We start from the raw sequence: 15,609 nt of genomic DNA on the forward strand, positions 1-15,609 counted from the left end.
TAGTGCCGTAGGACTTCTCTATTCTAACCACACCACAAGACTGAGTGAAAATCTACTATCCCTGGTCCCTGCTCAAAGATCGAGCGACACAAGACTAGGTCAATTATATATGGCTGAATCACAAATTCAAATAAGTTCTTCTTCTTCACGTGGCCAAATCAGTCATGGCAGTGACTATAGGCGGTTTAATGTGATGGAGTAACTGCGATTGTAGCCGCTGTAGAACCACGGTTAAAGGTTGAGCAATTTCATAGCTAATTTCTCGCCTAAAATTCAGAAAGTTATTTTTCTTTTTCTTTTTTTAATAGGTGAAATAGTGATTATTTGTGTTCCTGACAAGCCTCTGTTGTTGTTCCAGCACAAGGTTTTCATCCCATAGTCTTTAGGTACAATCGCTCTGTCATTGGCTAGTTTGTTGCTATAGGGTATAGGCCAACAGAATAAACTACATCCCATGCCCTGGAGGGACGATTGGTCTGAGGATAGACAATCCCATAGTCCAGGCACATGTAGAATGAAAGGTAAATGAAAGACATGGCCTCAAGTGCGCTTGAGGCGCGGCAGTGTCCTCGAGTCACCCCGACCGTCGTGTTAAAAGAGGCGAGAGCGAGTCCGACATGGTGGGATTTTTAAATTATGCAGCAGGAGACTGTCTGCGTCGCCGGGCTGCGTACATTGTTCTCCTCGTGTTTTCACCTCCCTCTGTTCCTACTTCATGACCCTGTCGTTAAACAGTGGGGGGGGAGTAACTGGTCGTATGTACATGTACGAGTATTTCCAATTTGAACTACTTTATACCTGTGGAGTTGTTAAGTAAATGGGCACTTATTACTAGATCTTTAACTCTTCAGAGTTTAACATGAAACCAAGTGGGCACACTCTCAATACTTGAATGGTACATTTATATAGCGCCTTTTTATCCCAGGCACTTTGCATTCACCCATTCCTACACTGATGGCGGTGGAAACCCATCTAAGGCACCACCCTGCTCATCGGGAGCAATTATTAGGGGTTCAGCGTCTTGCTCAAGGACACTACTTAAATTAGTGTCGAGGGTTGAAAACAACTGCATCTCAGAGGCAAATGTTAACACGCTTTGCACCACTATAATTTGAAACATTTAGTTACTAGATACTTTGTCGATTTAGATTAATACTACAAAACATTCACCACTTCAGCCCTATATATCCATATACAGTATATTGAAAAGAAAAGTCTATGTACAAGCTTGTATATTCTAGAGCTTGTAGATCTGCTATATTTTCATACATTTTTGCATACAATTTGAAACCTTGTGAAATGAGACATTCTGCATAACAAGTACTTCTACTTTTGGGTGGTATTTTGATGCCGATATATATACGCTTTACACTCGAGTTTTAAATACCGGACTTTTACTTGAGTATTTCTACACTGAGGTATTGATACTTTGAACAAAATAATAATCTGACTTTTAGTTCTGACGCCGTCATTAAGCAGTCATGAGCCACGGGCCGAGACGGCGGGGTGAGAGAGAGGACATGACTGTCATAACCAATGCTCTCTCGTCCTCCTCAGCCTTTTAAGCTGCCGCAGATGCTATCGCTAGATCCATAATTTACTTTAAGTTTATCGTTTCCTTTTTTCCCTTTTCCTCGTACAAAAAGTACACGCCTTGCCCCGAGTCAACGCCGGTTTCTGAATCAGATAAGACAACGAGATGAAGCCGCAACGGGCATATAAAACCCATCCCAGCTCTGAGATAGGGCCATCTCGGGTCATTATCTGTCACCTGTCACGCAACGCAGACTCTGGCGTTTGTTCCTCGTCGCTACTTGAATGCCTTTATCGTTTTTCGTTTCCGTTTATGTTATTGTTTGGTTTCCTTCACTCAATGCCCCAATCTCGAGAATCTAGCAGTGAGTGGAACTAACCATACGTGTATATATATATTGTCTCCGTCGGGTGGACACCTCATATGTCCAAAACTGTTGCTTTTCAGCACTCAAATTCAAAAATAGCAAAAGTAGCAGATTTACAAGCTCAGAATATGTCGCTCCGCACTGTGTTTCCAGCTTGCAGATCTGCCACCGTTGATGCTTTTGTGTGACACTGTAGTATTGAGTGATAGTATGAGTGGGGCGTTCATTCGCGAAAGAATAACGATAACGTTTTCCGCCTGCTGTAGCGTTCTGTGATGGGGTATAAATTAGTCGTAACGCTGAGTAGACTTGCATTGTACTCTCTGCTGTACAATGTGATCTGTACGAAAGCGCACGCACACACTCAAAGTTGTGTGCCAGTGTCGCACGCCAAAGACGGACGATCTGCAAGTTCAAAATGTGGCGTAATGCGTCTCTCAAGGTTTTATTTTCGGGATTTCGTTTTCTACATCCCCTCCTTTCACCAAATGCCATTCATTCAATCATTCCAGACGCTAATGAATAACCAGTGAATAATAATACTCTAAATCCACCTAAAACTCAGCGCTCCTAATCATCCACTGGTCATTCTTAGGGCGCGTTCGGAAATGGCACACTGAGCGATCTGTGCAATGACGATGGGATTCACAATGTCACAATGTCCCGTAACGTCGCAGCGTTGCTAGGACACGCGACCGTGACGGGGAAGGACGGGTTCGCTAACATACATGACTGCATAAGATATAAGTGGTGTACAACCCAAGGCATTTCAACATGAGTCTCATCATTCTCTGCAAGAGTTCAAAACCTGCCCAGTGATCTCACATGTGAAGGGAGTGGGACGGGTAAAAATAGCCAGCCGCTCTCGATCGGAAAGGTTAATCGCACCCAATTTGTCATGGCCGTTCAGGTCACTGCTTAAGAGACCGATTCCAGCTCACGCCATAACCTATTTGTCGAGAACAAGAAAAAGGACCTCTTTAGCTTTGTAATTATGTGTTTATTTAGAGTTTTTAGTTTGGTCTGAATGCTCTGCTATGAATTCTTCAGATGACAGATCTCATGTGAGCATACGGATACGGATGCCACGGAAAATGTGGGAAATTGGGAAATGCATAGATAATGTATACACGTACATTTCAGTAGGATGGGAAATCTACACGTTTCCCGGCTTGTTTCTAGATTTCCCAGAAGTCTGCGAAATGTGAATAAAGAAAAAGCAAATACCTGTAAGCATGCTGACACCGACGAGAATGCAGTCTCCACTCGGAAATATGCACATTTACCACTAAAGTTTGACTAAATCCATATATTTCCCATTTTCCCAATTTTTCCGTAACATATATACACTATACAGTATACATTGTTTTCACCATACTAAAGTCTGTTTATGGCGTAGATTTGAAAGAAGTTGATGTACTTGTGCAAGAAGTAGCTTACATTACTACTAAACAAAATGCTTTCCCAGTAGTTTTGAGTACATCATTGATTCTTGCTTTATATATATTTTTAACCAAAGGATAAATGTAGATGCTTTTTATTTGCTTTTATACTAATTCAAAACAAGAAAGTAGCGTTTTAAAGTCAAACAAAACAAAAACTATTTTTTTGTTTCTGTGCATGCCTATTGTTTTGTATGTGGTATTTACTTGCATTCAGATTATTTTTTGTTTTTTTGTTTTTTCCCCCCTTTCTCACCTATACCCACAATGCAATGCTGTCTCCCCCCATGACGCACCTACTGCTTGCTGTTACCTGTATGTTAATACGCTTGAACCCCATTGGCCCACTGCCATCATGTGCTCGCTGCCTGCTAATTACAAAGACTCAGTCGACTGCCAAAGCAATGAAGCGACCCCTCGACACATCCGTAGAACTGGTACTTTGACCTTTCACCTTTTTGGCTTTGCATGTACAGCTTCTTCTTGTAATTTTGTACTTTTTTGTGTAGCCACTCACACTGAAACAGTATAAGTTGTCTTGCTTTGTTTCGTTTTGTTTGTTTTTTTCCCGTGAAGACCCAGATAATGCCGAACTTCGTGCTCTGATCGTACTGGCGGCGTCGCGCGCCAAAAATAGCTGACACACAAGTTCGGAAGGAACGCCTAGAGCTATTTCCGGCGCGCGATTCCTTTGCACGTCGGAGCATGAAATAGGCTTCAATATGTTGTAATGTCAAGTGTATTGTTTACAGCATTCAATAACATCTGTTGTACGTAGTAGTACGTTGATTCTTAATTGACGACCAGTAGCCGTAATGTTAATTTAAATCTGTCGACACATTTACTTTGTCTTGCTACAGTAGTTCCGTAGATAGTTACAGTTGTTTATTCTAACATTGTGCTGTGCATAGACGCAATACAAGTTGAACGTGTTTGTGTCGCCGTTGCTTGGAAACGCGAGGCTAAAATGTCCTTGACCTTGACCTTGAATGCAGGCGTTCCCCCACGGAGTCCTCCAGCCCTTACCAAAGAGACAGGCGCTCGAGAAGAGCAACGGGGCGAGCTCGCTCTTCAACCCCAGCATGTTGCACTACCAGCAGGCGCTGGCCAACGCGCAGCTGCAGCAGTCCGCCTACTTTCCCACAGGTAAACAAACCATACGCGCACACAACGCCGCGTTCATTCTCACAGCAAATATCCATTTAGTTGTAGTCGTAGGGCCCTATTTTGGCCAGTGCATCAGCTTCGGTACATCAGCACCCGAGAACGCGCTATGAGTGTGGCCGTCTGGGCCGTGGGAAGTATTTAAAGTACAAACTGACAACCATAAGGCTGAGCGCGATCAGACTCAGCCATTCCTTTTTACCTACAAAGGCTGAAAGAAATAAAGGGAACCTCCGCACACTCAGATCTGCGCACAATCAATGTATTTATTTGGCAAGCTTTCGGTCTGCTTATACCTTCAAAGGCTGCAAAGCTCACAACATGTCGAATGTCGCTGTAGATCGGCTAGTTGAACAATAAAAAATTATCAAATTAGTAAAAAAATAGTTTAGGGATAAACTGACAAAACTAGGGTCCTAAGTCTACATTTAATTTAGTCATTTATATGTTTTAGTCATCGGAAATGTTTTAGTTTTAGTCTTGTTTGCTATCACACAAAAGTACCGGTAACTGTATTTTGTACATTTCACATGTGAATTTGAATCCTGAAAAGTAACAATTTTGGACATTTTCTGATTAACTAAACAGAAAGAAGGAGTAAGGACTTGTCCACAACGGTGCTGTCCTCGAAAGGGGCAAAGCATTAATTAAGCTGTAGTGGGTGGGGGGGATTGCAGTAAAAATGAATCATGCAATTAATGTATGCGCCCGCATGCACAGACACACACACACACACACACACACACACACCCTGAACTCATATGACCCCTTCAAAATATCTCTCCGGCAGGTATAGAGAGTGGCATTTAGGACTTTTCGTGTATTTAGTGTATTCTCTGTGGTTTTTCGAGGCAGAAACGGTTAATCCCTTATCTTTTCTCTGAGAGGAAAAGGTAATAATTGTTGTACTAATCTATTGGCCCTGCCGTCTGGGTGGCGTTGTTCCTTATTGGACAACATAATGAACACTAAAAGGGCAAGCAGAGGAAAGTGTACAAAAAATGGTTGGTGCTTTCCAACATGGTTAACTCATTCTATGCCAGACTAGTAAAATAATCATTTAATTCACCCAGTGATTTTCCGTTCTTTCTTAGTTTTTAAGTAGTCACCGAATATTTATGTCCACTATGATTGATCCCCCAACCGTTGATAAGTACAGTTCCTTTCACTGGGTGTCTGAAAAAGAAAAGAAACATACCAACCAACAAACCAAACATATAATTATCTCTTCTACACTAGTCCCTCCCTAACATTTTAGTCTAGTTTTTATTTGTTGAGGATATTGTCAGGTTTTAGTCATCATGGTTTAGTTTTTATTTAGTTTTTCTCCATGAAATAATAATTTTTGTCATAGTTTTAGTCATGTGTGTTAGCTATCTGTCTAGTTGGCACCGCTGCAAACGAGGACAGAATACTGCTGTTATTATTCCGCTCAAGCCTCAATGCAAATTATCTGTAGCATGTGTGACTCTTAATATGCTTCTTGGGCAGTGTTTAATTCACCTTTCCGTATGAATACTTCTTTATCGGTCAAAACCTTGATTTTCTGTCTCGCGTGCAGCAGCACTTGTACCGTCGCAGTCACTCGCCGGAATCCTGCAAATTCGCGATTGACTGTGCAAAATGTCGCGATGGCATTTCTACGTAATTATTATGCAAAGTGGCTCCTCAAATCTATGGCACATTTAAGCCTAAATTCTAGTCCTTTTAGAATCCAAAGTACGACAAGGCGGCTCGTAGTTCGTTTACTTGCGGCAAAGCGACGGCGCCGTGAGCGACAGAGTAAACCTGTACACCACTGCATTCTGACACCTGAACGTGAGCGACAGAGTAAACCTGTACACCACTGCATTCAGAGACAGAGTAAACCTGTACACCACTGCATTCAGAGACAGAGTAAACCTGTACACCACTGCATTCAGAGACAGAGTAAACCTGTACACCACTGCATTCTGACACCTGAACGTGACTGACTGCACGGCTGCCGTGGCCAGCTTGTCTTCTCTCGTTAATTAGCCATGCAGGCATGTGGTTCCCATTTGAGTTGAGAGAACGATCTGAACTTTTTCATTTATTTATCTCTTGTCCTGTCTAACCTTGTTTTTGTTTGTTTTTGTTTCCTACTCGCACTTGATTAACCCGTATCTCATCTCTATCTCTCTCTCTCTCTCTCTGTGTCTCTCTGTCTCTGTGTGTCTCTCTCTCTCTCTCTCTCTCTCTCTCTCTCTCTCTCTCTCTCTCACCGTGTCCCTCTCTCTCTCCGTGTCCCTCTCTGTCTCTGTGTGTGTCTCTCTCTGTCTCTCTCTCTCTCTCTCTCTCTCTCTCTCTCTCTCTGTCCCCACTGCATGGTGACACAGGGTCAGTCTTGTGCATGACTCCTAGCAGCCTTGGTAGGTCACTCACTCACTACCTTTCCTTGTTCTCTCTACCACGCTCTTTAATGTAAGGGGCGAGGTCCTGTGTGGATGACTGACATAAGCAGGTGACACAAAAATGTCAGCGCTCGGTCCCGCTCCCATTTTGAGGATTTCTATTTTCTTATTTTTTCCAATTGACACCGGTCTATTATTTCTCGAGGAGATGAGTCATGTGGCTGTGTGAGTCATAAGCGTGCATGTGTATATGTGCACGCTCAAAGCGGTGTCCTTTTTGTATCACCTGAACGACTGAATGGGTTTTTTCTTTTCGCCGACCTACTCCTTTGCCCTACTTACATTCTCATGCTAATGTCCAGCTTGTCAGATGTGGGTTTGAACGGCTCGAATAATGTATGGCGCTCTCGGCCACACTGCACCTGTCCTGTGGCCCAGGTGGTTCCCAAACCTTTTAGGCAGTGACCCAAAAGATAAATTTAAAATAGAGAAGTAAAAATAGCAGATCTACAAGCTTGTGAGTTTGTGGATCGGCTACGTGAAATTGCTAGAATGGTGGGGGGAAAGGGAGAGTCCCACACAAAATAAAATGTAGGAAACAAACAACAAACAAGCGAAAAATGTGTCTGTGAACTAAGGCCTCGCAATGCAAGGCATTGTGAGTTTGTAGAACGGCCATTTTCACAATGTTTGGTCTTAGAGTGAAAGTGATTAAATTGTCACTTTAGAAATGTGCAGATACCCTGTATACACTCATACTGTACTGCTGTATGTTGGTTTGTTTACTGTTGAGTGAGAAAACAATGTTGCACTTTAAGCTAATAATCTGGGGACCCTCCAAAAATAATTTGGGAACCACTGCTGTTGACTACAAATTGTATGTTTCTTTCTTTTTCTTTTTTTTCCTTCTTTGAAAGGGTTTCCCAGAGAAAGGACTTAGAGAAAATGTGCTAAAATGTCTGCCTCGTTATCTGACCACCTCCCAGCCATTTTCATTATTGTCAATGAACATACCGTACTCGCCCCACACTGGGTGGAGGTAGACGCGCGCCCGCTCGCCATGACGTCCCGCACAGCGTTCCAATATGCGTTTCCAGTCATGGCAGCGAAATAGGAAGGCAGTTCGCACACTGGTCCGTAGCTCCCGCAACATTCTAAATCCTACACTGCTTGTGCTTATAACACGGAAGTGCCTCTCGCCGCAGACTAGTTTTTCGGCCGATTTAAAAGTATAGTTTCTGACCGCGACGGAGGCACACAACTGGTGGCAGAGAGTGCCAATGGTGCCTTTGGACGCCTTTTTGAAAGAAAAAAAAGCTCTGTGTTTCTTTTTGCCAGACATAATGAAATAGCCTCCAGCGATGATTACTCATGTTAGAGTCCAACAGTCTTGAGCTCTGCAGTCATGCCGCAGCTGCTCCCCACCTACTGTACGATTAACACGTAATGACGTTTCAAACTTCCCAGACGTTAACCAGGTCTGACTGTCTCGTAATAGGCTCTAGCATAAGAATAAGAAGAATAACTCTTCCTACTTCCGGGGCCCCCTTCCCTGCTTCCTTCAGAGGTGTTACCGTGTTACTAATTAAGGCTTAAAGTGTACAAATGAAACCAAATGTCAATGTGTACACTCTCAGGGTTACACACCCGTGCAAAGCCATTTGGAACCCACTCAAGAACACTTTGAGACCCCACTGGTGTAACAGAGTGTTTCCAGTGAGCCAACATGCACAATATTAGCACCCTGACTCTGTTTGACCAGAATGGAACAGAGCCTTCATTAGTATCATCGGTAACACCTGTGAACGAAGTAGGGAAGTATCATTGGTAACACCTGTGAGGGAAGTGGGGAAGGCGGGGCCCAGAAGTAGGAAGCGTTATTCTTTGCGCATAGAACCATTTCATGTTTCTTCTCATCTCTGACTTCTCTAAAGAATGTCGAAAGTGATTTCCCATCTACATGAACTCACGTAAATGATTGTAACCAGCATTTCTCTTCTGTTTTTTTCTGTTTTCGTTTTTATTTTATTTTATTTATTCTCTCCGCCCCTACGTCCTTCCTTCCGTCCTTCTCTTGTCATTTTCTCTCGCTTTGCGTCGCCGAACGGCTGCATGCCATCTGCTGGTGTGTCACCGTAACGATGGCTTGCTGGCTCCTCCCACACGCACACGCACGCATGCACGCACACAACACGCCACACCTGTCGCCACGGTTGACCGCAAACGCTACACCCATACCTGTCCATTGCTTCTCACTTCCGCCCCCCCTCCCTCCCCCTCATCTCTCCCCCCTTCTCCCCCCCCCCCTCCCACCAAAGTCCCAATGATGTACAGCGCTACGCCTGCTACTGTCTCTGCAGCAACATCTCCTGCCGCCGCAAGCGTCGCCTATGCAGCAGCAGCACCAGGCAATCAGGTTTGCTCCTTTTTATTTAAAAAACAAAGCTTTCTTCTTTTTTTCTTCGTTAGGCCTCGCACACGGGAGCTCTGAATAAGTGCATGGCGTTTTAGAGGTGATTGCTAGGTAGGTAGGTATAGGTAGTCTCAAGACACAAGTCTCACGCAATTTTCAAACTGCTTCCGTCATACCCAGGCGGCAAGCATCTGCTTTTTTTTAAATAACGAAGCCAATAAGGAAGTGCCGAATTCACTGCAGTTCCCATTAATGGCCTAGTAGCAGGTGTCGCTGTTTCCCCACCCTGCTGGATGCAGAACAATTACCACACTGTTGATTACCATGGGGATATGACCACACTTTATGCGTTTTTGTGAATTATGGTCCCATTGATTTTAAAATGTATGAAAAAGTAGGATGTGTGTCTTCACCGAATGAAGAACCGCCCTCGCTGCACTCCCAGCCAATGGCATTAGGAAATTTACTTGAGTAAAAGTACAAAGTTATTGGCATACAAATGTACTTAAAGTACCAAAAGTAAAGGTACTCAACTCATTATGCAGAATGTCCCATTTAGACATTTTGAAATGTATTAAAATCATTTGAAAATAGCCGATCTACAAGCTCAAAATGCGAGCTTGTAGATCGGCTATTTTAAAAAGATTTGTATACATTTACTTTTGTTTTGCACCACTGCAAAAAACATTGTTTCAAAGTTCATTCCATGGCAGTTAAACGTCTACATGTTTAGCTCTGCATAAGAATTTAAAGATGTTAATATGTTTATAACGCTTACAAGAAGAGTTCCTATCTGCTACAGTCATGGAGTACATTGTTGGGACTGATCTGACGGAAATAACAACTTTTAATGACCTCCTGCTACGAGTAGAGAGGACAACAGCAACGTCAGGTAGGCTAATCACTATATATGCTCATGTATTAATTCCATTGGTGTTGCCCCCGCCGAATATAGACTATGTACTATAGCCATGCAATGTGTCGTGATGCTTGTGAATCGGCTGTCTTTGTCGAGCAACAGCAGCCGGATTCACTCGCGGATCGTGGGGAACTCGGGAGTGATTTTGTTATTTGTATTATTGTTTGTTTTTTTACAAAACCGGAACACCTCCGCTACGCTCATGAAGGCGTATTGAACCGTGCAGGGCGAACCGTCCGGGTCAGGTTTTAAACCAAAAACCACTGACCAATGAATGGGTCACTCTGGAGTAGCCTCGGAAACCCAGACGTTTTTATTTCCAGGGAGGAAAAAAAAAGTCTGGGTCAGAGTCCACTTTGACGCACACATGTACACACACACACTCCTCTCTCTCTCTGTCGCTCTAATTAATCAGTCTCATGTCGCGCAGCTGTAAACGGATATTCTACATTTTAATATTCCTCAAATATGGGGGAAAATGTATATTAGGTCAAATAATATTCTAATTTAAAAAACATTATTTTTTGTTTTATTTATTTTGATTTTTTTTAGGTTTATTTGACAGGGACAATAGTCCTGACGTCACTCTTTCATCCCTTGGTTCACAGATTCTTTTGTATATGGAGAATAACATGGGGTCAACTTAAAATCGTCTCGTATAAGAATTGTGAAATTCTCGTGTAAGAATTGTGAAAATAAACAAACTGTCGGGGAGGTGTCTGTATCGTCTAAGACAGTCAGACTGTCAGATACAGTCCGTCACTCAGACGAGTGAGCCGTCCGTGCACAGATGAGCACAGGGACATGTCATGAGCACAGGGACATGTCATGAGCACAGGGACATGTCATGAGCACAGGGACATGTCATGAGCACAGGGACATGTCATGAGCACAGGGACATGTCATGAGCACAGGGACATGTCATGAGCACAGGGACATGTCATGAGCACAGGGACATGTCATGAGCACAGGGACATGTCATGAGCACAGGGACATGTCACTCAGACGAGTGAGCCGTCCGTGCACAGATGAGCACAGGGACATGTCATGCACGTGACCCTGTCATACTGGGAGCAGCAGGAGGAAACGGATGCTTCCAGGCCCCCGAGGGGCCACACAGCAACTTAATGAAGTTACATTCCTTTTTATTTTTTAAGTCACTTCCTTTCCTTAAGCCATTAAATAAGACCTGAGGCCAGGGTTCATGGCCATGCTGGCTTGCGGTGGACATTTTTGTCAAAGTAATTGTTTTTTGCCACAGACATACAAAATGAGTGGATAATAAGATCACCATGAATGCATAAAAAGCTATCCATCAATGACCATAACAGGTCTGTAACTCTGAGAGTGTAAACATGTAACCAAATAGACCCTTACAGGTCCATTTGGTTCCATTCGTATACTCTTAGAGTTAATGGGGTCCTTGCAAATAAAAACGTTGAGAACCTGCACTAGCACTAGTTGGGCTCCTAATATGCCACAGTGTCGTAGTAAATCAGTGTCATACCTATTCTGAAGAAAACCTGGAGACTTGACATTCAGTCATTTGGTCTTATGATCAAAATAAGAACATCATAATGGTATGGACATATTGATGACACCCCTGACTGAGGCCGATTCTACTAATAATTCAGTGGTTCTCAAACTCTTTCGTGCCAAGGACCCCCAACTTGATATATTGTAAATATTGCGGCTGACCCCCATCTGAAAATGTTTCGAGCCAGCCAGAAGAGATTTGTCAAAATATGTTATTGCTTTCATTTTTCAAAGACAATAAAAAAAAAGCAGATGTACAAGTGATTGGAAATCTTAAGTTGGCATGCTGGAATAGAAGCAATTGTTTTTGCATTTAAAGAAAAGAAAAGGTCAGACTCGTTTTAAGTGAAGTCTAAACCACTGTTCTAAATCCTAGGAGTTTCTATCGATATGATAGCTATACAATCCAGAATGACACGGATGCTTCCGTCACGGTTTGTCAAGAGACATGATCAATGAACTTCCCTGGTCCTCCCCCACCGATTATTATTACCACCTGCTGTGTCTTGTGTCCTTATGTGGCATACAGCAGCAGGAAGCAGTATGCCCCCCCCCCCCCCCCCCCCCCCGCTCGCTCTTTAAAAATGCATGTGAGCCAGCAAGAGCTGCAATGAGGGGCTGACGTCACGTCTAGCTCTGTCTGTCTGTCTGTCTGCCTCTCTCTGTCTCTGTATCTCTCTCTGTCTCTACCCCTCTCTCTCTCTTCCTCTGTCCCTATGGTATGTCCCTCTGTCTCCCTCTCCATCTTCATCTCTCCATCTCTATCCCTCTATAGCTCTTTCTCTCTGTCCATCTCTCTCTGTCTCTCTCTCTCTCTCCCTTTCCATCTCTATCCCTCTCTCCATCTTGGTCCCTCTGTATCTATCCCTCCCTCTCTCTCTTTCTCTCTCTCTCCCTCCCTCCCTCTGTCTCTCTCTCTCTCTCTCTCTCACTCTCCTGCACCCTCCTTCCATCCTCCTGTGCCCCCCTCTCTCATCGCTAGCCGCTATAGGTCGCAGAAAAAACACCTTGAAAAAACGACCCCAGCAAAACTGCACACTGCATTGTGCGAGTGCGGTACATTTTGATGTTGCCTCACCACACAAGCCCCCTCATCTCTCCCCTCTCGGTGTGAATTATACAGAAGGTTAAGGCCGGTCAGATTCAGCCGCTACGCTAACGGTGCAGCTAACAGGGGTCTCCTGTTGAGACCCCTGCTACCGGAGGACCTTCAAAAGCAGCCCACTTTCTAGTTCTTGAGGGGCACTAGCCCCTCCTATGTCCAGCTTTGAGGGTTTGTGTAGTAAACACAAACATTGGTTTTGAGTGCTTGTCAAACATTGCGTAAACACAAACGTTGAAGACGAACGGTGAGGACGCAAATTGTGATTGGCCGGAATGAGATGATGTATGATGATAAGAGCCCCCCCCCCCCCCCCCACACACACACACACATTTCACATGGGTGTGATTTTTAACTTTATTACTGCCGCTATGTGGTAGCATAAGCACACCTGACCTAAGGAATGCCAGCCGTCCGCTCTAACTCTACCTATCCTTGTTTCATTTCCGGGTTATTCAGGGAGGCGGGGGATTTTGTTGTGAGCACAGTGATCCGTCGCATTAGCTATCATTACAACCAGTTACATGTGCTCAGCGATGCGATACAAACTCACAAATGATTTGCGATCGTCGGGATGCGCGACGGCTCGCTGTGGACAGCGCTCGAACCTTTTGAGATATACAGCACTTTGAAAATCCTGTTATAATGGAGGCTCAATGGAGCTGGACTTGAAAATCCCATAGTTGGTGAGGACAGAGGCTCTCCAGTAACCGTAGCAATGCTAAAAGGTAAATTGACGGTCGACGCTGTCATATATGCAGTATACGGTTGTCTACGAACATACGCGTAGTTAGCACCTTTAGGTACCGATAGCCTAGCTGCGTTTATGAACGTCACAGCCATAAGCTGGGCGCCCCCCCCCCCTCACTTCACACTTCAGATTCCAGAGTTGCGGTGTAGTGTTGTGAAGCGGCTCCCCAGCCCTCAGGGGAAGCAGGACAGCAAACAAACACTCATCGTACCACACTCGTAGATGAGTGGGCCGCGGCCGGCGGACATGTTGCGGGACGGAGCCGGGGCCAATTAGGCGTCCTTTTCTTTGTTAACCCGTTCATGACAGGAACCCCCTTTTTGGTGTTTTAAAGCATTATGTTATACTTTAGCTTTTGAAAAATAGCAGAAAAGAATTGCAGATCTACAAGCTCGTAGCGCAGCACTCGGTGCCGCACTACAAGCTTGTAGATTATAAATTTTTTATCGTGAAAATATGGCTCAAATTTGGAATGTATATTCTTTCAGAGCGAACGTTTTTAACTCAGATCTCAGGGTCCCTGGAACAACATATTTTGAGACCAAATACATATAATTCTGGGGGTCCTTGACATGAAATAGTTTGAGCACCACTGACATGGAAACATGAGGTTTTTCAGAAAGCCGTCATGATTTAGAAGACATTCGTAGAATCGAGCCCCGGGTCTAAATGGGTTAATTAGAGGTCTCATCGCCATCTGCTGTGGATGGGGGAGGGGGGGTTAAATGCCCCGTCATGGCATCTTGTCCTCCCTGGTCTATGTCTATGTCTCTGGCATATGAATGCAGCCAACTGTGATAGCTGGATTCCTGGTGGTGATGTCGTTGCTCCTGCACTGTGACTGTGAAGCCACGACGCCCCCTGCTGTGTGAACGGGGAAGTACATCTGATGTGCACATCGTTGGCCATTTGGCTGACCTGCGTTTTTTTTTTAACCACGTAAAGTAAACCCCTCCCTGTGGATCTCTTCTGGGCTCTTCTCGCTCTTCTAGTCTGTATACTTCCACACGCTACATTATCCCCTATCTACACCGTATGTGTGAGCTTGTAGATCTGCTCAATTTGGGACCCGTGTTGCCTTGCTCAAGCATAATTACAACCCAGGCCAGAAAGAAGGCTTCTCTAGACCAGGGGTTCTCAACCCTGGGGTCGTGACCACTTGTATATACATATGTATATATATAACACACACACACACACACACACACACACACACACACACACACACACACACACACACACTTCAAGCAGTGAGCTTCTGTTATTGCACCACGCAACGTGTGACTCTTGTCCTTTGCTGGCATTGGCCAATGAGAAGCACCATGCTGCTTTGTCATGTGGCGAGATGCTGTCTGTCTGTATACAGAGCTGAGGGTGCCTGCATACAGAGCACACCAAGACAGCTTTGTAAAGTGTTAATTATATGCGTAAAAGTATTGGCTTTTTTTTTTCTTTTTTTACTGATTGTCATGTTGTGACAAATAAGCACATAAGTACCCAAAAAACAAACCTGAAAACCTGTTTGCAAATGCTGTTTTGCATTATGCAGAAGGTCTAATTTCAAGTTTTCAAATGTATACAGATATTTTGGAAATGGACTGAGAATACACTCATGGGGTTATGGACACGATTCGATTCTCGTTCATTTTAATACATCAATCTAGTTTTCCCTTCTCTTTTTTTTTTTTACGATATAGGGCTAGATATTTGGTCTTTTATTGGATAGTGTACACAGTATGGTGACAGGAAATGGGGAGGGACATGGGGGGGGGGGGGGGGGTGACACGAGGCAAAGGTCGTCGGGATCGGGCTTCGAACCCGTGGCACGCCGTCAGGCTGGCTTAGCAGCCTAGGTGCTTGGACCGCTTACACTAGCCGCCCGGGCCTAGTTTCCCCATTCCTTCGTGGATTTACGTGACACGCCTAGGGGATACGTTTCAGTCCAATGGAACAGCTTGTTGGTTGATGCACTGAAGGGAAATCCAGAAATTGAGATAAAGATGTCTTCC

The 15,609-nt window shown here is 44.2% G+C and overlaps 1 protein-coding gene across 7 annotated transcripts in view; it reads left to right on the forward strand.

The window, feature by feature from the left end:
- LOC310854095 (muscleblind-like protein 2a) overlaps positions 1 to 15,609 on the forward strand; it is an 85,329-nt gene that overhangs the window by 63,303 nt on the left and 6,417 nt on the right. For 2 of the 7 annotated variants that reach the window (XM_083758591.1, XM_083758592.1), the window contains exons 5-9: positions 3,727 to 3,780; positions 4,339 to 4,489; positions 6,865 to 6,897; positions 9,198 to 9,295; positions 10,095 to 10,184. In XM_083758591.1, the coding sequence (XP_083614717.1) occupies positions 3,727 to 3,780; positions 4,339 to 4,489; positions 6,865 to 6,897; positions 9,198 to 9,295; positions 10,095 to 10,124 (366 nt within the window). In that variant the 3' untranslated portion in view covers positions 10,125 to 10,184. The remainder of the gene's footprint in view (positions 1 to 3,726; positions 3,781 to 4,338; positions 4,490 to 6,864; positions 6,898 to 9,197; positions 9,296 to 10,094; positions 10,185 to 15,609) is intronic. The other 5 variants (XM_083758594.1, XM_083758593.1, XM_083758596.1 and 2 more) reach the window with 5 other exon arrangements.

The sequence above is a fragment of the Protomyctophum parallelum genome, assembly GCF_964188405.1.
Source record: "Protomyctophum parallelum genome assembly, chromosome: 23".
NCBI lineage: Eukaryota > Metazoa > Chordata > Actinopteri > Myctophiformes > Myctophidae > Protomyctophum > Protomyctophum parallelum.